The sequence below is a fragment of the Pomacea canaliculata genome, linkage group LG13 (genome assembly GCF_003073045.1).
Source record: "Pomacea canaliculata isolate SZHN2017 linkage group LG13, ASM307304v1, whole genome shotgun sequence".
Taxonomy (NCBI): domain Eukaryota; kingdom Metazoa; phylum Mollusca; class Gastropoda; order Architaenioglossa; family Ampullariidae; genus Pomacea; species Pomacea canaliculata.
Window position 1 is genome coordinate 13406558 of NC_037602.1, and position 24372 is coordinate 13430929.

General features: G+C 42.3%; 2 protein-coding genes across 6 annotated transcripts; both read right to left on the bottom strand.

Annotated features, from left to right (window-relative positions):
• Window positions 1–886: 886 nt before the first annotated feature.
• LOC112554554 lies at window positions 887–20058 on the bottom strand. 5 transcript variants are annotated; one of them, XM_025222367.1, is made up of 10 exons: window positions 19269–19490; window positions 12223–12299; window positions 11640–11841; window positions 10039–10086; window positions 9786–9878; window positions 3628–3781; window positions 2901–3034; window positions 2313–2450; window positions 1863–2048; window positions 887–1687 (listed from the first exon to the last, which is right to left on the bottom strand). In XM_025222367.1, the coding sequence occupies exons 3-10, from the start codon at window positions 11763–11765 to the stop codon at window positions 1565–1567; spliced, it is 1002 nt and encodes a 333-aa protein (XP_025078152.1). In that variant the 5' UTR covers window positions 11766–11841; window positions 12223–12299; window positions 19269–19490; the 3' UTR covers window positions 887–1564. The 5 variants fall into 5 exon arrangements, with proteins under 5 accessions (XP_025078152.1, XP_025078150.1, XP_025078151.1 ...); XM_025222365.1 differs by lacking the exon at window positions 12223–12299 and adding an exon at window positions 18579–18710; XM_025222366.1 differs by lacking the exons at window positions 12223–12299; window positions 19269–19490 and adding an exon at window positions 19720–20058.
• A 3140-nt stretch (window positions 20059–23198) lies between these two features.
• Window positions 23199–24372, bottom strand: LOC112554586 (sodium/potassium/calcium exchanger 2-like). Its single transcript, XM_025222432.1, has 2 exons — window positions 24239–24372; window positions 23199–23784 (listed from the first exon to the last, which is right to left on the bottom strand). Exons 1-2 carry the CDS (start codon window positions 24370–24372, stop codon window positions 23541–23543), a joined length of 378 nt encoding a protein of 125 aa, XP_025078217.1. The 3' UTR covers window positions 23199–23540.

Consider the following 24372-nt stretch of genomic DNA (forward strand, 5'->3'; position numbering starts at 1 on the left):
CTGTGCGACTGGCTGCAAAATACGCAAAGCATCATTGAGAGAAATGCATTGTTCCAGAAAGCTCGAGACATCTTTAACTTGCCTTTCAGCCAACCAGGATGATCAGACTGGAAGATCTACCCTGTGTGTTTTGATAGCTGCATCCTTCTCAATAACACCATCTTCAGACTCATCTTTAACATCATCTTCACTCAATCCTTTGAGAAAAGTGGGATGGGGCTAGAATTTGAAACATCCGATGGGGTAGAGTCTGAAATATCAGACACTGAAAAAGTTTAACCTAGTTTCTCCTTTGACTTGCAAAGAAACTCAAGCAATAACAGCAGTGAAATTAAGACCATAGTCTTAATTATGTAGAATAAATTATAAAATTACTTATATACAATCAACAAATAAATCTTGGAAAAACGTACAGAAATTTTCTTCACCGTATCGATCACCGTATATAATAGTGTTCAGAGTACTCGGTGAAGATCATGACAAACACAATATAAATTTTCATGCTGTGCTGGAGCTTCCGGAAAGCAACTCCCCCTTCCCCCAAAAAAGTCTAAAAACTTTGAGAACGTTTCTTTCATGCCAGAATAACGTCCCTAATTCACATCATCTTTAAGGAAATATCAATAGGAGAAAATATGTTGAAAAATACATTATTTAGCACTAAAAAATAAGGATAATAAAGAAAAGACTAAAGTAACAGTATGATGATCAAATGAATGAAATAACGAAAGAAAACCAAGACCAATAAAATCAGAGTAAATTAAACACCACACTGAAAGGTGAATGCCCCAAATGACAGCAATCATTCACAAATTGTAAAGCAACCGCTAACACATTACAAAAGGTTATAAATACAACATAAATGGAAATACAGTGAAACCAGGGATTTTGTGCAGTCACACAAAGCGCATTGTTTATTAACTGTCACGACTTAAATATAAGGCATCCTGCTAAACCTCATGCCAGGAGCTCTGTCTTCCACCAGGTAAAGAGCACAACGATGCAAGGGAGGCAAGCAGATTTAGAAAAGTTTTTAGCTCCACGACTATCTCCCTTTAACAGTCCTCTAATTATCTTTTTAAAAAAATGATCGGGTTTAGATTGTTTTTCTTGTTTTAGCATCATTATTATCTGCAATCTGGACGAGCACGGTAGCTTTTTCTACAGTTACTGATCTTTAAAGGCACATGCTTTTTGGGATTCCAAATGAAAAGTTTAATTGTGAACAGTTCAGCAATGCCATGTAGTACAAGTAGAGCGTGCCTCGAACAGAAGGCAACCCTGTCAATTTATTTTGTGAAAATCTACATTTGATGAGGTAAATCTCCCTGCACTTCCACCTTCATTCTCTGTCAATCCTCCATCTCATTTCCAAGCCAAAGCTTGAAGTGACTCGTGGTATATATCTGTACGTGGCAAGCTTTGGTGTTAGATAACGCGTGCATGGTTCGCTTTTTTTTTTTAAAGAGCAGGCAACTACAAAGAATGCCTAGCACAGTGAGGTGTTGCACTCCGTGGTGCTACTAAAGTACACGTCACTAGAGAACCACAAACGTTCGCCTTTTCACTTCTTTTTCGGGCTTTTCTCTTCATTTTCTGCTTTCTTCTGTTCTTCCAGTTCTTCCTGCCGAAGTCTCTCGGACTCCTTTTGCGTGTCGCGGTCTATCTTGTCACAGATATTCCTAGCCTGCAAGAGAAATGACAGTCAGTGTTAAACGTGTGCCTGACCCCAATGAACTGTCTTGATGCAAGTGGTCTACCATATGGACCACCATCCAAACCCAAACATACACAAATGTACATATTATTAAGTACACACACACACCTTCACACACATATGCACACGCCTACTGCACACTGACCCAAACGTAGAAGGCGGCGGCGCCGATGCTGGCCTGGCCGACGGTGTCGATGTCGTGCTGCTGCAGCATGTCCCGCACGCGCCGCACTGTCTCCTCGCTCACGCGCTGCGTGTCGAACTCATGAACCTGATGCATGAGGCTCTCCCGTCCTACGGTACACATGAGGAACTGGATGTGAGACCACTCCTGGCACGACACAAAAAACACCGAGTCCGGATGCTGCTGGTGAGAGACACAATGAAGTCGAGTCACACTACCCCGCCCCTTCCACTGTTACCCTCCCTTCTTCTAGCTTTGTCTTTTTCCTACATGTGGGTTGAGAAACAGTGATAGAGAGTGTATGTGTATGAGTGTCATGTGTGTATGTTTACGCGCGCATGTGGGGGAGGAGAGAGAGAGTGCGCGTGTGCACGTGCGGTTGTGAGTGTGAGTGTGCGTGTGTTTACCTACCGCGAGTTTGGACTCGGGGTGCCCCAGCAACATGTAGGTGGCTGCCATGACGTCATGCACGCAGGAGGGAGGCCGCTGGTAGCTGTGAATCTCAGAAATGGTGGTCTGCTCCAGCTCTTGCTTGTACTTATCCAGCTCCTGTGACAGTCACCCACAGGGGTCAAGGTCACTGACCATCAAGGTTATATTTTGTCGTCACTTCCTGGAGCGTGCTCGCATTCTAACAGAAAAGTTATTTTAAGAAACTAAATCAACAAAAATGTAGAGTCGCATGTACGATCTATGCCAAGGTTAAGTCGCGTCAAAGGAAACAGCAAATGAGGTGTTTGGGGGACAGTTGTTATGAAGGGATGGTATACGATGCCTCCCCGGGGAAACGGGAAAATGAAGCACTAGTCTTGTCTCCATAGTTACTTCGCGGTGTCCAGACCCCGCCAATCCTGTATCATGACATTTAATGGAGGCTCTCTTCTACTGCCTGTAACTACGGCGTCAGGGTTAAAACAACATAGCCCTCAATTTCCCATGCTGCCCCGGAGGCAAAGACATTTCCTAGCATCGTAATTACAGCCTCTGGAGCTGATATACCTTCAGGTCAGCCAGCTTCCGCTCTGCAGCTTCGATCTGCTTGTGAAGTCGACCTTCGAACTGGGAGTTGCGTGCGTTAGCGATAGTCTTCTCCAGCACTCCCACGTGACTTCTCAGGACAGCGTCACGCAGGTCTGCCGACATACAACAAAGGTCAACACTCACTTTCTTGGTGTCACTTTAGTCCCTGGTGTTTTCACTCTGCTGGCTGTTCACACATTAAGCAAAGCAGCTTAAAAACATAACAACAAGAGGTGAAGTCACAGGCGTAATCAAAAAAGATAAGACATCAAACCAAAAGAACAACTTGATGTTATCATCTACATAAAAGTCAAATGCGAGTGGTGCAAACAGTATATGTAACTCTGTTACCTTCGAGAAGGCAACAATCAGAACTTATCGTATCGAAATGATCCAGCGTGGAACAGAATTATCTTCTCATACATCTACTAGAATCAAACACAAAGTTAAAAGATGTGGATTCTTCAGGGGCCATGTTTATGAAGCGATGGTAAGTTGTTATCCAGGGGCAAAGTGGGGAAATTGCTTTATACTACTTTATCCCAGAGAATCCTGGCACTGCTTTATAACTGCAGTTCTAGGGATAAAGCAACTAGCATCCGTGGAGTCTGGACATCTCTTAATAACTTATGACCACATAGACGTAACCCTTGCCCTTGATTTCCTCAGATAACTTCATGATTACGACCCCATCAAGAAAGCTAACCTCTCCTCAGTGTCAAGTACTGCAGTCTCTCCTTTGCACGGCTATAGTCTCCCTTGTCTTCCAGGTGGCTACGTTCAAATCGCACCATGGCGGTTTCCAGCTGTTCTATACTTTCACCTTCAGTTGCATCTCTTAGCTTCTCTCGCACTTTCAACTGTAGTGAAAATAAGAAACAAATCTGTCAGTTTTCACACAGTTTGTATTGCTTCTAATGCATAGTCATATTCATGGATGTTCTTTAAACGTTCACCAAAGTGTGTATACTGAGATGGAACTCTCTTGTAACGGAGAGACAGACTACTTAAGTAACATACGCAGACTATCCACTGGAGAAACCTAGACATTTGGACTCTCCCTGAGAAACATAACGTTCTTTTCTGAGTTTTGACTTAACAGGATAATAAACCTTCTTGACTGACACTTAAACTTTTCTGATGTTGCAAACCATGTAAACCATGTGAGTCATGTAAACCGTGTAAACCATGCTGCTTTTCAGTTTTTGATTGACGGACCATCACAGCTACTTGTGAAGTTTACATCTTCGATCTCTGCGCCTCATGATGTCGTCTGGTATAAGATAGTCTGTCATGTTTACTCCTTCACAATCACAACAAACACAAGGCATCACCTTGCCAACCGACGCTGCCTGCTTGAATTTCTTCAGGGGTGGAGAACCACAGCGTTCCCACTTTGGAAATAACCTGATGTTGGTAGATACCATTGTTAATGACTGGGGAGTGGGTGCCGTAGTCACTATCATGCCTTACCTGTAACACCTACATGGAGATTACCTTAAGTTGCAACGCCTTGTGGACAACATGTGGCTTGTGCTAAATGAGTTTTTATTTCTATATCTGTCAACAATGGTACAACATTTCCGATTCTTGCCTCCAGAAACTGGAGAGCTTCGACCATTGCAAAGCCTGATGAGATTTTTCTATTCTCCTGAACATTTCAAGGTTCGAGCAGTGCCTCGGATTGTTCCAAAAAGAAGCATCTGAATGATTGCAGTAGTGGAGCTGACGTTACCGTCTCAGAGGGCACCACAACACATCTACAGTGACTCTACAGCTGTTTTTCCGTTCTCATTATGTTTGTGTGTTTTTCTTCTCTATTTTTCTTTAGTATGGCTTTTAGCCTGGCTGTAATGGTGGGGGGAAAAGCGCTATACAAATTCAACAAATTATTGTTAGTAGTAGTAACTTAATAAGCACGAAGCAGCATCAGACGACTGGTGCTGAAAGTGAAAGGAATCTGCTGATTGACGCTGTCGTCTTCACGGTCCCCGACACTCCGGTAATAAACACCTTTGAAAGTTGCCTGGTGAGTCACGCAGCTCCGGGTGTTTACCGGTAACCAGTTCAAAGAAGGGAGGGGCAGGGCAAGGGAGAATGAAAGCTGTCCTAGATGGCGCCAAGGGAAAGCGGAGGTGACAGCCCATAGAGAACAGACACACGTTCTGACAATGGCAGTCAAGTCAATCCCAGAAAGAAAAGAATCGATGTCAGTTATCTCTTATTATCCTCCCACCCACTGCCACCCCCACCCTTGTTAATAAAATCCGTCTTCGTCGATCTTGGCTTCTGCAAGAGGACGAAAAGACTGAAAAGCTTAGAAAAAATGTGAACAGCCTTTTTGAAACCAGTGTTACTAGAGGTATATCACACTTCGTACCTGTGTACCCATTGTCATATTGTACTCTGTATGCGATCCTGGTATGTGCAGGTTCATTGTAAGCGATCGAAGATAGCAAAAGGTTCTGCGGTAAAATTGCTAACAAAGGCACGCTTTAACCAGGATAACTATGGATAACGTTCAACAAACAAACAAACAAACAAACAAACAAACAAACAAACAAACAAACAAACAAACAAACAAACTAACAAACAAAACCACACATACACACACAAGGCTCACCTTTCCTACACGTATAGAACAGTTTAATTAACAATCATCATCATCATCATCGTCCTACTTACATACCGGACCTTTGCGTGTCCTGTTTAGCATAGAAGAGGCATTAAAAAAATCCGAGGCAGCTTCTTCAAAAGACTTCTGACTTCAACAATAGATGAAGGGAGAAACCCAAAGCCGCGCTGCTATAGCAGCCGCCCGGATACAAACAACAATAGAAGTACTGGGAAATGGAATTTTCTCTCTCTCTCTCTCTCACAGATCCTTGTGACCACATGTACAGAAGGCTTTCACAGATGGCCAACATACAACTAAAAGAAATAGGCAGCAATTGATCGAGCCTTGTAAAGGCATACCCCAGGGGATTTGGGACAGTGAAAAAATCCCTGTCGACTGGAGGAAAGGTGTGATAGTCAAGATACCGAAGGAGACCTTGGTGACTGCAATAACTGGAAAGGCATCACATTGTTATCCCTCACCAGCAAAATTTTCAGCTGTGTAATCCTCCAGCGCATTACCACAACAGTAGACTCCATAATCCGACAAGAATAACCGGGTTTCAAAGGACGATCATGAATCGACTATATCTTTGTACTGCGACAGATCCTGGAACAATCACAAAAGTGAAACAGTCCACCGTATATGGCCTTTATCAACTTTGAGCAAGAATTTGACAGCCTACATTGTGCCTGTCTGTGGAAGATCCTTCGTCACTATTGCATCCCACAGAAACTGGTATCAGCGTCACCAACTCTTTCTGTGAAAAATTTGAATGCCGAGATCCACCACAACTACTTGACAGAACCCTTTGGAGGGAAGACAGGCATCAACCTTGATGCTGTTCTCACTGGCCATTGATTGGCTCATGCGTCGTGTCACTCGGGCAATCCGACAGGGCCTACAGTGGGCTCTAGCCAGTCATGCTGACGACTTAGGACTATTATCCCATAATCACCAAGACCTCCAACAGAAAACCAGGAACCTAAGACTGCCAGAATGACAATCTAAAATCACAAGTCCTAAGGAACATCGTAACAAGTAACCCTATCACAATCAGCGGGAGACCAATAGAGGACGTGAAAGCATGTGTGTACCTAGGCAGCAAGATGACAGCAGATGGCGATTATGAACAAGAGGTCAACACCAGGATCAGCAAAGCCAGCAAAGCTTTTGCAATGTTAATCCCATCTGGAGATCCATGGCCTCAGCATCCACACAAAGATCAGGATCTTCAAGAACAACGTCCTTGGTGTTCTCCTATACGAGTACTGGAGGACCACAACCTCCATTGACAGATAGAAGTGTTTCAAAAAGATCTTCTGGCCCAAATATCTCGCACGAAGAGCTGTGAGACAGGGCAGGGACATGCATCTTTTCAGAAACAATCCAACAATGGCGCTGGCGGTGGCCTAGGACACGTGTGCCGCATGCTTCCAGACCCAATCCCCAGAACAGTCCTGCGATGGACACCGCAGGTAAAGGGGGGAGGCCCAAAGAGACATGGAGAAGAACCGTCGAGGACTTCAAGAGGACTCTATGTCACTTGAGACAGCCCCCAGAGCAGCATCAGTGGTCGCTTGTGCCAGACGGCACAGAGAAGTTTGATTGATTGATTGATTGATTGATTGATTGATGATTGATCCTTGTAGGTACAGGATGATAAATAGCACTCGTATAGTGAAGTGTACTTGTGTTCAATGACAAGGGAAATTTTTAATTGCAAGATCGACTGATCAATCTACATGGTAAAAACATTTGTTGTTTTCTACTTTTAAGAATCTTTGTTAGCATGTGAACACCGATAACAGGATGACGCCAACGTTCAACTATGTACAGAGGTTTGTCAGTTCTGAAAAAACCTAAACATTATGCCATGCCCAAACTTATCTCACTCATTGCTTATGCTAGAGCCCAGTTTACCTTTTTTCATTGTCTTTATGAGCAAAGTTCATCATCAAAGATCTGTTCTCGTAAAAATTGAGATTTATCATTGTCATTTTCATTGTCGTTGTCAGGCTTTCAAACTCTCTTTCTCTCACACACACAGAGAGATTCAGCCAGGACCTGCACTGCATGTTGAAGTTTGAAAGAAACTCAAGAAGTTAGTCATGTAGCCTTTCTTTTCTATTCTCACAGTCAAGTGTTTCTTTCAATGTCACGACCTGTTGTGGACCCTGTTATCTCAGATCCTGCTGATGAAGTTAAAGTTTGCAGACGAGGAGTGATTTCCCCTGCTTCTTTCGATCTGTTGTTTGTGAGTACCTTCGCGTTGCTTAGCACCAGCAGACGCAGCACTGCAAGCACCTCATCTTCAAATTTAACTTGAAACAACAACTCAAAGATACTCGGAACCACAACGGAAGCGAAAGCTTACTGAATATTTTCTTACCTATCGAGTTTTCTTTGAACCTTTATGCACACCCTGAAATCCTTGCTTATCTGAATGTTTTTCTTTATCTCGAATTGTCTCCCTCTGTCTCTTCCTCTCTTCTCACCCCGACCCCCCACCCCACCCCTGCTCATCCCCGTGTAACTGGTAAATTTTCGTAATGCGGAAAAATATAAATTTGCTTGTTTTCCCCGAGCTGCACAGAAATTCACACCAAACGTTTTTAAATCTTATCATTTTTAACATATCCCATACAGTACAGCTATAGGAAGGACAAAGCCTAAAGTGTGCCTGACCTGCTGAACAATACATTTGACCTGACAGTCATCCTTACATCCTTACAATACTCTCTTAGCGATGCAGATGAAAAGTGCACATAGGGCGAACAGTCAAGGGAAAGGCAAATGAATCTTTAATGGTCTTCGCTGAATTGCCGACCTTTCTTCAACACGAGTGCTGTGAAAGCACAAATATGGGGTCGATGCAGAGGTTGGGTTGTGGGGAGGGTATGGTAATGTTTATGGTCTCAACCCCAGCCCCCTACTGAAAGAACTAGCAGGAACCACCTTTCGCCAACTTAAGTAAACTTAGGTACGTGGGATGGACGGAGAATCGCAGTTAAAGCCTTGACTACACTCTCGACTACTCCAACAACCACGCTGACACATACCTGTGCACAATGCGCTTTCAGTGCATTGCTAATTAATAATTTCACAATGACTCAAGCCCCCAGCGCACAAGATGCAATTTAGTGGAAAAAAGTTAATTATTGATTTTAAAAAATGTCGAGAGCTTACCCTAACCCTAACCCTAACCCTACATAAATTACTAACATCAACAATGAAAGAGATGTATGTAAATTTCTACCCTGGATAATTATCTAGCTAATTCCGCTAATCCTATCTTCCTACTCCTAATCTAGATATCCAGTGAGTCAAAAGACCCTATGCTGAACTACCACACATCATACACCACACTCGTTCACGTATACATGTGCACACTCCACACGATCTGCATTCAAATGCCATGCACTCAGCTGGACTGACTTGTCTTTGCTGGAATAGAATGGTCCCCGGGGGTTTGGCACACAATTGCCCTAGGTTGTCGCCAACAATTGCCCTGAATAAAGATGTCCTTTGCTTACGGTACACAATTGTCCTTGCTACAACGGAAAACCTTTCCGATGAGACTCAGAAGATGGTGGTGCACTGACCGTTGATCTTCCTTGACTGGAACAGCTCTCCCTTGCATCAAAACATGAGTTTGTAAGGAGCAGGTCCCTGATGTTGTTGTTGTTGTTGTTGTTGTTGTTGTTGTTGTTGTTTTTTGGAAGGAAAAGTGCTTCCACCTCGCGGTGATTTCGCACTGTGGGATGGGGAACGAAGCAAAGATTCTGGGTCCATCACGGTTTAGACTATCCGTGACACACGACTAGTCAGTCACTCTTACAATCGTCGCTCACCTATCTACTTAACTACAACCAGTCACGCATCGCCGCTAGTACGAGACAATTACAGTCGTCCAGCCTTAGAAATCCTTTCCTTACCCGAGATTAACTTACTTTCCCTGCCCGAACACCTGCTCCTTTGACCCGTGTCGGTCTGCAGCAAAGTCGAAAAGTTGTCACCTGCCTGACGATCTATACTGTTAGATGTAAGGTGTGCGAATCCCCTCGATTAATACGTATCATTCAATCTCTCATCCCAAGTTCCCACCTGGGTACAGGTTAACTGACCTGTTCTGGCAGTTTTATGGCGGTCTTACCCGCTTAAACGCATCCTGATAACAATATGAGCAAAGAGAGATTGTCAACAACTCTGAAGGGGCTGAGGGCCAAAGAGAAACTGCTACCCACCTTAAAACCTTTGTCGGTTATTTTTGAGTCCGGTGACTCCGACTTGATGGTCCCATTGACCGAGCCGATGTTCGCAACATAGTTCCCATGAGGCTGCAAGTGAATGACAAGAAAAAGAAAAAAGTGAAAATGTCAAGTAAGTCAAGTGCACCAAAAGAACCTGTACAAACGCAATTCATACTATTTACCCGAGTCTTGGAAAAAATGTGCACTTTTGTAAGAACTTTGTGTTTATGTCTGTGTACCGACTGACCTTTTCTTCGATGTTTCTATCAGTTGTGTTACAGAATTCTGTCGGCTTCTGTATAAATAAATAAAGGAGTTGGTGAGTCAATATGTTCTAAGCTAAAAACGAGTGTTCATACCTGTACACCTGCACACATACAGGCAGAGGCTCACAGACACATTCACTGTTACACAAAGGACAATGAGAGTATGTGACTGTAAAGAACGATGCAGCTATTACAAAACATCCCACAGCCTGTTTTCATATCCGTTACTCACAGATTGTAGAGATGTTTCTAAACAACTCATTGTTAGTCCAAAGGCGTGGATAGTTTTGTCTATTCTCTTGTCGCAAGTCACGAGTAGAACAGATCCGGTATTCGCGATTTTCGAAACTGGATCCATCCAAATATGTGTACATTGTATTATAGTGCTGTACATTCTTAATTCAAGCTCGACAGAGTTGTGTATAAACCACACAATATTCTTCTAATCGCGCAGATTTGTCTTTTGTCAAGTTTGTCAAACCACCTGTAGCTGAGTCAGTTGGAACAAAAAAGAATAATCCAAGCTAATTTACTGTGATTAACGCAAATTTTAAAAAAGTCAAACATATTACTATTTGGTAAAAAAAATTTCCAAGAGACAGACTGTAATCAATCCACAAAAATAGGCAGACAGTACTCATACCAACATTCATATAGATAAAGGTAAAAATACAAATTTTTTTATAGCGTAGAATGATGGACCAGATGACAGCCATACGACAGGAAGTGCACATACAGAAAAAAGAATATCGTTTGAAGAGTACTGATGATCATCGAAGAGTTAACCGTGTTTTTTTTTTTTTTAATGCCATGGTGGTCTGCAGCAGAAACTCTACCAAATGTGCCCACAAAAATACAATGCTCCGTACACAGTCAGACGCAACGCAGTATCATTTGCGTCCCTCTGTGCACAAGCTGATAGAAGCAGAAATCAAAAGTTGAAAACGTGAATGACGAAAGTGAACTGGAATATCACTCTGCAGATCTATCTGTGATCAGCTATGGTGTGGGACTGGATAGATCTACTAGGCAGAGGCGACACTCAGTCACTGAAGGAAGGTGATGTTGTCAGCCAGACAGTCCTGGTTGGCCTGACATGTAGTCTGTGTCTGATATAATCTCTAGATCATATGAGTGTAGAACTAACGGTTGCATCGCCATTTTTAATGGTCGCGGTTGGCACGAGAAAATTCTCTGGTACAGGACACTCTCACACAGCAATACGATACCTCACACAGTCAGACGTACTGCAGTACCACTTATGTCCATCCATGCACGAACTGAAGGAAGCAGAAGTCCCGTAGAAATCCAAAACAAGTCAAAACGCACAGGACGACAAGTGAGCCGGGGTCAAGCCACAGAGTAGCGCCCCCTTCATCTAATTATCTTTCATTATATTTCCCCTTCTTTTAATAATCAAATATTAAAAGGAGAAAGACTAAAACCGCGATTTCACATTTCTTTGATCCCATTTTCTCCTTTCCGTATTTGTATTTTTGTGCACACCTTAACAACATACACTAGTGATGCAATGGCTTAGAAATGCCAGAAAACAGATAAGTAAATATTTAATGTTACCTACACTCTCCAGCTGTTTGTTGTCCTTGGCTGACTCTTTGCTCGGACTTTTTGATGGCGGTGGTGTTTTGCCATTAGGCTTGGGAGAGGGCTCGTCTTCTGTTGACTTCTTCGAGCCACCGCATCCCATCCTCCTCCGCCCTCCTTGGCGGAAGCACTGTCACGTGACTACTGTGCAGTCGTCAAGTGCTGACTTCCTATCAAAGCTGTGAATAGTAATTGAATTTTACATTAAATTAAAAAAAACATAATTACCAAAACAGCTTGATTATTATATTACATATTGAGAAAGACTATCATTTATATATAGCATATTAAAATATAATCCATGATCGAAAGTATCATACAATTTTTTTTACTGCTCTGATAGGTGGCTGTCGAAAAAATCTTCCCACGATTTCACGCAGAGCACTGTCTCTTGCGTGTTTGTTAAGGTGAAATCTGCACAGACATATTAATAAGTTCCCTTTTCTAACCTCTTTATTTGGTAATGTACTTGATTATGATTTCTGAGGTCTTTTCATACTGATTTCCAAATGACTGTTTTGTTTCCCAGCAGCGCATTGTTCCATGCTGTGCACAGTTACCTTGGTATCAAAACATCTCATTTTCAGCCGAATTGCTGCCAGTGGCTTTTCTCTTCAATATTTTATTGCAGTTCACACTGCATAAGGATGGGTTTGGCTGTTTAATTACCAGATTTAATTAACAAACAGCAGTGGTTCTATAATCTGCCGCTCCCACCAGACTGCAGTAAGATTAATGGAAGGGATCAAGTTCTTGCCAGTGCATTGTCCGGTCATCAAGGTCTTAGAGTAGGTCTGCTTCACATTAGCTGGTTAGTCAACCATGACAACCTATGCTATCATGCTGCCAACATTTTCAATGTGCTCTCTAATGTTTAAAAAGGAAAAAAGACGGTTATTTACAAAATATTGTGATCTTAATCATCAGCATAGTTCGTGTCATCAGCCTTGACGCTATCGATGCCATGTCGTGTGAAAACTGTGGTATATTCCAGCAGTTTAATTTAAAAAAAATACTAGAGGTTAAGGGATCATGTATGGGAAACTATGTAAAGAACCTTCAAGTTAATGAATGCTCTGCCAACAACAAATACAAAAAACATGATAATTAAGGATATTTCCAGGAATATAAATATACCAGCATACACTTTTAAAATGTTCATAATTGTTCGCTTACCTTTATAACTGGAAAGAATACAGCAGTACAAATAAAGAAGTCTGAGATTTGGACTAATGGTCTTGGAATACTAGTTCTCTGTCTTTCCATATGTGTAGCTCTGATCAATATGGACAATTTAAAAACGACATTCCCAATATAGAATACATGTTTGTTTCAAGATACAGGCTCCCCAGACCTTTTACGATAATGGAACACCATAAAAAATAGAACAAACATAGTGCTCATTTGTTTTATTTCGTACATCATTAACTCACAAGAGCAAGGTAAGAGATCTTGTGTTTCATAGTTGTGACAATAAGATGGCATTGATTTTAGGGAACAATTTCAGACGCCCGTTACTACAGTGCCAAACGTTACTGGCTTTTAATCGTCGTCCGACATTATCGATGAAGTAGTTTTTCCTCGCTCAGACTTTATGAGAAATGAGAATTTCAAAACCGCTGAGAGTCGGCCGTTAGTAATGGTTGGATGCTTACACCAGGCTCTGCTGAATAAAGACCGGAGTGAAAGCTGCAAGACTATGCTATGAGTGTCAACACTAGGCTGGGAGTGACAAAACTATTCTGAAAGTGAAAACACTTGGCTAGGAGGGCAAAAGACATGGTGGGAATGGTAAATACTGGGTTGAGAATACAAATACTTAGCTGCAAGTGTAGATACTTAGCGGTTAGTGTAAGGACTTCGCTAAAAGTGACAACCTGGTAAGAAGTACAAAGACATCCTGGAAAATTCAAACATTTGGATAACATGCTCTAGAAGCACGTTCCAAAAGAATTATCGCAACGAATGTGGTCCCAGCTACAGGCAAATAAGCCAAACGTCTAAACAGGTTCCCGAGTTCCACTATAATGGCGTTGGGCAAGGAGGTGAGGTGACTGGAGGACTATGTCAATACTTCCTAGCCCATGCTGTCGCGACATTTATGTTCGTGTGGAGACGTTCTTCGTCTTCGGTGTTGTGTGTTGCCTTGGGGAAAGTGGTTTCTGACAAAGGCTGCTTCAAACAAACATAATTGTTCCCTTCTCACACTGCTTCAGGACTGTGAGGTGAAGGTGTCGACCTCATTGACGCCTATGGTGGGTTGAACAAACTTTGACTTTTCCTTTACGTACTTAAGATGTGGTTGAAAATTTCAGAACATGCATTAAGTTTGTCCAGAGAGCGAACATACATTTGTGTATGGAGAATGAGAAGCTCTCTTGGGATACCAGATACGATGACGCATGGGGAAAAGAAACAGTCTTTACACAGTCAAAGAGTTCGAAAAATGGAGAAAACAAACTAAGAGGCGAGAGACTTTGTAAGGGCTGACTCCACTCGTGGACATCCATCAAAGTGTTTAGCAGACGACTGAGGTCAAAGTGTAAGGAAGCACAAGCTGTTGAAAGGGGGCGATCTTACTTCACCGAGCTACACACTTTCGCGTTCACTTTGAATACCAGTGTTGTCGGAGACCCGCCCTGTTGTCGCCAGGGGCCAACAAGCCAGCGAGATAGCAGGGCACTCAAAAGGACTTTATTCAAGTTGACCTGTCTGCACGCGGATGTCTGTGTGCGATATGCGATACGCAAAACTTCGCGGACAGTGCATGGTCCTCTTGAATTACATTCAAACCTTGGATAAATGCATCAGTATTTCCGTAACAAGCTTCAAATTCTAATCCGTAAGCGAGGTGTTAGTTATTCAATCGTCTTCTGAAGCAAGAAGTACTTCGAAAGAAAAAAAAATGAACTACCATGTTTTCTTTCCAGTTTAAATGTGAAAATCACGAGACAGAGTAATTCGGGCCTTGTGGTCTGCGGTCTGAAATACTTTGAGAACCACTGATCTACATGATGTCTATAGTTACAAGTATACTTCCATGCTGACGGGTACTGACATTTTAAGCAGCGAACAGAACCGTCGTAAAATTCCTGAACTGTCTGCGCAGCCAGGAAGGGAACACAGTTGAACATAAAGTGGACAAAGTCATCACAAAGTCTTATGTCGACTTTGGTCACTGCGCGGCAGTCAATAACCGATAGGTATCGATGCAGTCTAGCCAGTGTGCATCGATTGGATAATTCCATCAGCTCATCAAAAGCTAGATAATTGCTTGTCTTCCCCATATTTCCTTTTATGCTCCGGCAGAAAATGTAAGAGCTTCGGCTTGTATGGTGTTTGCTAACGGAGACTAAAGAGTATTCTGTAGCCCACACAGCACAAGACGCCATCTTGGTAGCTGAAGCCGACTTCAGTACGTACATATTATATAATGAAATTGCCTTCCTAATACTCCTTACCAAAATGTATGGGGACTTTAAGCAGCAGAAGGTGGGCATACTTAAAAGTACAGCCGTAAACACATTTGATCACCAACTCGCCACGTATTTCAAACAGCCAGCCAAACTGCCAAGATGTAGCCTGTTAATGGCGTCATGACCCTTTCAAAATAAGTCATGCGAACGCCATTCTACCGGCCCGTGTACAAAATTTCTGTGATTAAAGCCAGCCTGCGGCTGAAAATGCATAAAAGACGAACAGAGGGAATGACCATTAAGTCTAACATTTGGCGTATGACCACCTCTTGTTATGCTGCTTCACAGTCTTTTTTTTAATGACAACTCGTTGATACGAAGAAAGGTGAAGCCGTTGGGTTTGTTTATACATCTGGGGTTATCGTGTCTCTAAGCGCTCTGTGCGTGTGCGTGTGCGTGCGTGTGTGTGTGTATACACTTGCTGACTGTAAAATTGAATTTGTTACCTAAGCAGCCGATCGTAAATCTGATACACAAGCTAATTAACATCCGCTGAGTGCCATTCTACTGCCACTCACCCCTCACCTTTCACCCTTTACAGCCCTTCTGTCAAGCTGAAGTTGTTACGGTATATATACACAGATACAGAGAGCCTTAATAAATTCCTGTCTTTGATCTTTCTGTTTGCTTTTCTTTCCACAGTTCTAACCTACCTTGGTGGCGGCTTGACATGGTCTAGCTTCACCATGACGACGTGACTCTCAGTAGGAACCTCTTGCTGGACATTAACACTCTGGTCACCAGACAAGGTTTTGAAACCTTATACCAGACTACAGGCACATTTCTACAAGGAGACGGCTTTCATCGGAGACTTTATTCTAGTGTCCTTGCATCCGGATTGTTGAGTGGGCCGCCATTGCAGCGGGTTCCAAAATAACGGTACCCTGCCGCTATTTCGTGAGGTGCTGGGGTGGTGCGAGGGTTTGGAGGAGTGTGGGTGTGGTGTTTACATCCATTTCCCCGGGTTTTATATCACTCACCTCGCGCACTCTCTTCCACTACCCCACTCCCCTACTCCATGGCCAGCTCGTCTTCTTCAGTCTCAGATCACCCCCACTCCCTTAGACCCCACCCCCATTTCCATGTAAACTAATTTGTTTAAAAAAAAAAAAAAACGCACAAAACGATGTTTAAGCATTGGTTATTGTCGGTTATGGTTGAAGGTTTAACAGCAAAAATGTTTCAATGCACAAGATAATGGCCGACACTGATAAAGGCGCTAGAGGAGTTTGTCAATAAGGTAGAGTTAGCACTACTTTTCTCACGAATTTCATTGTGCAGTTTGTTTGTCGTAGCGGTTCTCGGCTGCATAACAAGTGAATGTTGGTGCATGACACAGCATGTTACAACCAGATTTATGCGAGTTGGTCTGTTGAGTTCCATATCATGTGAGTCGGTGAGCCCGATCAGACAATGAAAACAACCTGCACAACTCGGATTTCAGTGTCAGCAGACCATCGTTACAACCGTTTACAGCAAGACTGGACTCAGTATCACAAAAAAGATACCATAATACAACCATGCTGCTGGTCGATATGTATAAGAATGGCCGATGGTCCAAGCAAGAAGTAGTTCGAAGGTGGAAAGGTAAAGGTCGTCCCCTGACCCTTTCAGGTCTTTGGGGAGGGACAAGTGTTCGAGACTTCACTCTTTTCGTGGTGTCCATCACCTCTACCACGCTGCCATACCTTCCACAACTTCTATGAAGTCAGATGCTCATTGACGACAGCTGGGAAGTTTTGCTTCACTTCGCGGGTATCGAACCTGCGTTCTAACCACACGGCTATTCAAAGAAAAGCGTACAAAGGAAATGAAGGTTTGATGGACGATTATACGATGATCAAAAAGCAATATATATGTATGCTATTTACTCTCAATGTTTTGGCTGAAGAAACGGAGGTCATTGTCCCGGCATGTCCTTTAGACCCAGTCCACTCTTGCCAAAGTCAACAGGCTTACTGCCAGGCCTGACGAATGTCATACAAAAGCCGTGGGTACCATAGCACACTACAGCAGTCTATAGGAACTAAAGAGACACAAGGAGAGCGCGAGAGCAGGAAAAAAAGACAAAAGAGAAGAAAGAGAATAGAAAAATATTAAGGAAAGCTAAATCGAGTAAGTCTCCATAACAAGAAAAACAATTAGATGGCGGAGGAAGGGGTGTAAAAAATAAGGCATGATGATGATGGGGTGGCGATTGTGCTGGTAATTTGTTTTGCTAGTACACTCACACGCTAGCCTAACTGGCTACTTTTTGAAAGGCTAAATAACACTCGCATCTGCACTCCACTAATTAAACCACACATTTCTTTTGTCGTGAAGCCTGACTCCCACTGGGGAGACACCAATCAGCAGGCAATTTTCCTTCAAATATAGACCTCGTGATTCTGCTGCCAACATGGCTACCCGGTCGATTCCCTCAAAGAAAGGCTTATGACAGCCACAAAGGGCACAAACAACACCACTGGCTCCACCAACCACTCCAACCCACCACCCACCCCTGGGCACCTCATTCTAATTCACGCGTGCCGACATAGTTTCAGCGTTAATCTCCACCAAAAACCCATACGACTACTCGCCCAAGGTCGCACGACCTCCTATCGTAGCTCTAGCCGATGATCAGCCGATGAAAAGCTGGTGTAAGTCGATAGCGGGTTCCCACCAATCGACTTTTCCCCTTTGAGACCTTGGAGAGCTAACGCACTTAAAAGGAGATAAAACTGATTGAAATTTCGGATTTTAAAATTTACGTTTTCATAAACCTTAATCAATACATACTAGCAAAACAGAGTTATGCTAATGCATAATGTTGGTTGAACTGCTAAGTGGAAATTACCTCTTTAATACAATTCGATTTTTCAGGCGAAAAAGTAGTTGTCATTATGGATAACACTAACAAACGGGAAACTGTCCCTAAGCTTGTGTAAGCCGTCTCTTAACCCAACGAACAGTATTATAAAATTAGTCCCGAAGCTAAAAAACAAACTGTAGGAGGTGGGTTAGGAATTACTAACCGTTGAAGCTTTAATAACAAGTATTACATGTACTAACAGGTAGATTTGCTAGCATCTGGATACGCTAACAGAAAAGCTGAACTTGCAACTGAGCAAGGGACAAGACTCTAGCCACGATAAAAATATATAATTATCTTTGTAAGTGAATGCCTGTTGGCCTCATAATGGTGAGTTATAGCCAAAACATGTCCTAGAACTGACGCAGACATCTAAATAAATAACAGGAAGTTACACAGCATGATCGTTTTATTTCTCCCTTGTGAAGGTAAACACTTAAGCACCTATATTATTATCGCTACCCATGTTTATCACACCATTATTTGTGGTGAAATCTCCTTAACAAACTGGTGAAATGCAATTCTTTTTGACTATCGAACCAGGTGTGTCTATACACCATATTAAAGCAGGAACAGCCAATGTATGTACGTGTGAAGAAATATCAAACTTTTGGACTTTGGCGAGGAACTGCCCACACCGACCGGAACAGCTACTTCCTGCGCCCACACATGCGCACTGGAGTACTCGTTGGCTCGCTCAGATCCGTCGCTCTCAGTCTCTCTTACAACAATACATTTGTGTGCGAATCAAAGCTCGAAAATGTCAACAGTTGGACGAATGGATAAATAAACATCAGCGATGCATATTTGCGGTTCCTGGGTGTGCTCAGCAATCAAACATCTAACAAACCAGTCCTACATTTCTAGCATCACAATCAGACAGTTCAGAAACCTGTTCCAGCAAACCAGTCCGGCATTTATAGCATTGCAGACGGTTAGGCTCTTTTTTAAAAAAAAAAAACAAAAAAACTACTCTACAGATAGACCAGCATAGAGACGGAAAGGAAGAAATAATAATAATAAATAGCACATTTGTATAGGTCTTTTTACAGCATAAGCCAGACTAAAGGCGAATCAAAAGCAATTAATGTATACATATAATAATTTTTAAAAGCACAGACGAACAGACAGGCAGCCAGACAGAAAGACGTAGACGTTGAAAAATCAACGACTGATCAATGTAAAAATTGGGTACGACCAAAAACAGTGGCTAAGTGCAGAAGATGAACTGCATTATTTGCATAATTAAAGATGTGAAAAATACAATCTCATAACGTACCATTTCCGAATCACAATGGGATCCTTTGGTTAAACAGCAAGAACCCAGTCACGAATAAGCACTAGTCTTTTACTAAGCTGTCCTTACGTGAGTAGAACAAACAACAAAAACAAACTTAAAAATAAAAATAAACAAAAATCCCAAGACAGCTAAAGCCCACAAAGGATGAATACTTTTTCAAACTCACACCTGTTACGAACTACAGAAGTTCAGACCTTTGATAGTTTCCTAGAATATTGATAGCGCTGTGATAGTGAATGACGAAATCATGGCAGACACGTGCATTGTACGTATACCTGCATGTGTGCGCGCTTACATTCTTTAATGTGCAAAAAGAATTGTTTGTTTCATATAAGTTTCTGAATCTGCGAAGGAGCTACAGACTTGTGTGTGGCCCAAACTAAGCCATTTAGAAAGAAAAAAAATCGTGGAAGAATGTTCAATCACTCACTTTGCAATAACACGGATCGCTTCTTGCCTCCGAAGTACCACAGGGAGAATCGTTCCCGATAGCTGTCTCGTTTTGAGCTCTTTTGTAATTACGATCCACACTTTCCCAATATTGGTGGAGGTGGGGAGAGACTTTCCTCTGACTGGCAGTTGGTCACGGTTGTTGCCAGATTACCAGATCCAAATTTTGCCTGATCATCGAAACAGAAATGTTGTAGGTCCTCACCCGCGGTTAAAATACAGTCGCTGGCTTGACTGTCCAGGAGAAAGTCCTGTCTGAAGGACGCATGGTGTTATTTGCTTGCCATGGAACTGTTGCCGGCACGTCTGGCCACACCTATCGTTTGAGCGTCGGTTGAAAAAGCACGCGTGGAGATCGACAAGGGAGGTGAACACGGCAGGGGCGCGTTCAGAGGCGAATAGAAATCTTTGTCTCTAATCTTGTCTGCTCAACGACTTTTGCAGTGCGAATGTAGATACCCAGAGGACACCAATAATTCATATTCTTAAAGGGCCTTTTACAACCTTTTATTACTAAAGATTTCTATCTCCTTTCTCTGAGAGAGGTACATGTTTGCATGTGTGTGGTGGGAGGGGGGAGGTCACGGGAGGGCAGCAGGATTTAGTCCCTTTAGCCAGATCCTGTTCTTGCTGCTGTGTCATGTGTATTTGTATGTGTACTTTTATTTTCGCTGCTCATCTATCTATCGTCTTGAAAAGGCATGCATGCTGTGATCGAGATCTTGGAAAGCCTTAAGATCAGACCACAAAAACGGCAGAGTTTTTTTTAAGTGAAATGTTCCAGAAGAAATGATGTCACACTGCAGCAAGAGTTTGTCAGTGAAGTGCTCCAGCAAAAAAATATTCACCCAAAACCATCTTTCCAAAAGTCGAGGGTGGCTGTTGTGTCTGTTTGGTAGGGGTGTACAGAGGAGACCATTTGTTTTCTAGCATTGCTATAGCAACCATCGCTACCGATAGCATTCTTTTCCCACTGCCTCTGCCACAGCCTTCTCTGACTGGCAACAGCTACAGAGATAGTTACAGAGTTTTGTAGTAAAAGTTGACACTGACATTCATCTTACGAGCGCGCATACCGACACATTTGCTGTTATACACTTGCGCGAGCGCACTAGCAGACATGAGCGTATACAAACAAGAGGATAAACACACATGCATGGGTGATGCCTGTCCAATATGCACAGAGACCACAGCTGAAACAAGAAAAAGTCGTGTACAGGCTGAAATCTAGAAACTTTTGGACGCACATGTGATTAACAACGATTATCCGGACAATAATTTTTTTTTTTATGTCATACGACATAAATTGGAAGTGCAAAGTAATTCAAGTGTTATTCTTTGTTGAGAAAATATTACTCTGTTCACATTATGTTATTAAAATATTACAAATCGATGAGAAAGTAGATGCAAGCAGACAGGAAGGATTGATATCAAACTCTAATGAATAAGTGATCACAGTTTCACACAACAATAAATATAATCGATGGATACCTGCCATATGAATCACATAAATTAATTCCTATATTTTCAATGGTCCTTGGGAATCAGCGACACGGGATGAATTCTTAGTCCCCGCTAAATCAGTCGGGAAAAAGATATTAGCTGTTAGAAGCTCTTTTGATCTCGCTCTGAATCATTCGCAGTCCACGGTGATTGTGATTGGTGAGTCCTCGTTGAACTTTTATATTTGTGCTGAGTGGTTTAACCCAAGTAGACATCATACCGCGAGACACTCGTACATACTCTGCGAAAATTCTGCTGTTCGTCGTGAATTATTAAGAGGGAATGGCATGCAAACCCATACGCAACGCACTTTCTAACCTACTCATTGACATTAGGAGTTTAATATGACCATTACTCCATGGTAATGATCTTTACGACGATGCGAATAGCAGAGGAAAGAAAAAAAAAATGGAGAAACAGCACATCCGCTTTCCTTTCGAGCTCCTAAGAACTATGACGACTCCGGTTACCCAAACCCATGTTTCTGTAAAGTTAGGGGGCATATTTGCGTGTACTAGATTAATGCTTATATTTTCTATAAAATTATTTATATATGCAATTGCATATTTATATACCAATCACTATTTAATGTTACAATATTTCTTATATTATAAAGCTACATCTCGGATATTTCGTGCTTTTGTTTTAGTGATATTAATCGAATAGTGTCCACTGCTACAAGTTGAATAATTATCTCCCATTTATTTAAAAACTCCGCCCATCCAAAACCCCTTCTACGTAAGTTTTTGTGCTCATCTCTTCTCCTGTCAGCGTGCATTAACAGCATTTCGACGATCATCTTCAAGTCTGATGATTTAATGTGGCGTCAACTCGCGTGGTTTGTAATAGATGTCTGTAGACCAGCTCACATGTACACATCGACGTTGCCCTTGTGAAAACTGTTTCACGCCTTCGATTGTCTCCCTTTCAACCAACCCATTGCCCTGTCCCTTTTTATGAACACAAAATAATGTTGTTTTTTTTAAAAAAAAAAAAATAAGTATAAGTAAAAGATTAAAATGTCAATCAACACGTTTTCCTTAAAAAAGTGTGAGTGCATCTGAGTGTGTGTATGTTTATTTATTCACTGTAGCTCAATGCCGCTACCGAAGAGATCGAGTGAAGCATGGTGAAGAGGAAGCCAGCCAATACATCCGAACAATTCGCACTTCAGAATATTACATACAGTCCAGCTGCCAACCACAACACACAATCAAAAGAAATTACAATTAACGACAACATAGCCTTTTACACCAAAAAACCTCTTATGGTACTAAAGTCTGAGTCAAAAGGATTCAAACGTACACTATTATGAAATCCTGTCTTGGAATACAGCCTAATTATAGAGCATACTGAATATGCAATTTCTTGGCGAAAACATTTTAGCAAAATAAAAAATATATAGCAGATGTTAAGCTTAAATGATCTGAGAACAGCATTGTACATAAAATCTTGGGCGCTTGCACTGACTTGCGCAGTAATTTACAGGGGACAAGACATACTCTTTTTGCTTCAGTACATAAAAATAGTATATTTTCTCTTTCTTCAAGGTACTAAGTGTTGTAAGATTTCTTTGTTGTTGTCAGGTGTGTAATGTGACAGGATATTTTTTCTTGCTTTGACTGACAGTGGTATGTCTGTCAACACATCAAGAAATGACCTATGATCTCTCTCATCATGTCATTTCCTGGGGAAATGGAAAACAGGAAAAACAATGCAGACAGGGTGGTTATCTCTCCCTAACAGCATTTTCCAAGCAATAAATTACGTTTGTTTAGAGAACCACAGGAAGAGTTTGTAAATGTTCTGTGGCAGTACCGCCAAGCTCTTTCAGAAATGTAGAAATACTGTTTCAGCTTAATCTGGAGTCTGTCTTCCTCCAGCAAAACGTCAGACACACGATAGCCGTCAAAGTGACTCTCGCGGTAACTGATTTCACCAAAACTTTCTCTCCATCTAAACGCCAGTCTGATATCTTTTTCCAACCATGGCACCTTTCATATAAATATACTTACCATGTAGGCCTCTAAAAGCTACAGGTACATTTTCTAGAAACGTCTGCAAGTTTTGATTAAGGTCTTCCATGATGCTCCCATATCTCAAATTTTGTCACGTTAGTAGCCTCATGTCCGAGGTCTGTATCACGCTTAACTAAAGATAGACGTATTATAAAGTGTGTGAGGACATTCTACTGTATAAGATCTCAGTCATGTCTTTTCTGTCAATGACTAGAGCTGGATGTGTTGGTAGTAATGTTCAAAAGAGGTGGGTCGGTGGTATCTGGACACACAGACGGGCTCAGGCCGGGCACCTGATGGTCTCAAACTCCAGCAAGACGCTCATGACGACGAAGATGACGTAGAGGACGAGCATGAGAACGCCCATGACCTTGCTCATGCGCCAGCGGCACACAGCGATGACGATGATGACGGCTACCAGCATGAGGAAAAGGAGGATGATGGAGCAGAGCAGGCCCTTGTTGTTCACATGGTATGGCTCACCTCGGAACACCGCCCCAAACAGCAGCCATGGAACTGGAAGCCTGCCAAGCAAGTAAACACCGCTGCGTTTGCATCAAGGAGTTCTGAGGGTGGAACTGGTGGTATAATCCGACCCAGCATCTTAAGTTATACACATAAATAATCCACCGTATAAGACATGTTTCTTATTCTTATTTAAACAGAAAAAAACATATTTTTTTTTTTTGCCGTACCCATTTTGCGTCAGTTCACATCCCACCATGAGTAGTCGGCCTGTAAAAATACATGGTACATGCAGAGAAAGAACAGCCTGCCTGAACGCAGGACATCCGGTCCTCGGGGTATCAATCACAAGCCCTTATAGTCGCTGTGTGGTCTAGTATACTATTAACAAATGGGGACAATGTGAACAGAACTGAATAGACCTACAAAGGAATTCTTATAAAGAAACCCACAACCAGAAAGACAGAGATAGAGAAGAAACAGTTAGAGGCAAAAAGATTCTCCACAGTGTACCCAACGGTGATGTCGAAGAGGTTGCTCCCAACAGAGCTGGACACTGCCATATCACCAAAGCCTTTCATGGTAACGATGACGCCGGTGATGAGGTCTGGGATGCTTGTGCCAGCAGCCAGAATGGTCAAGCCCAT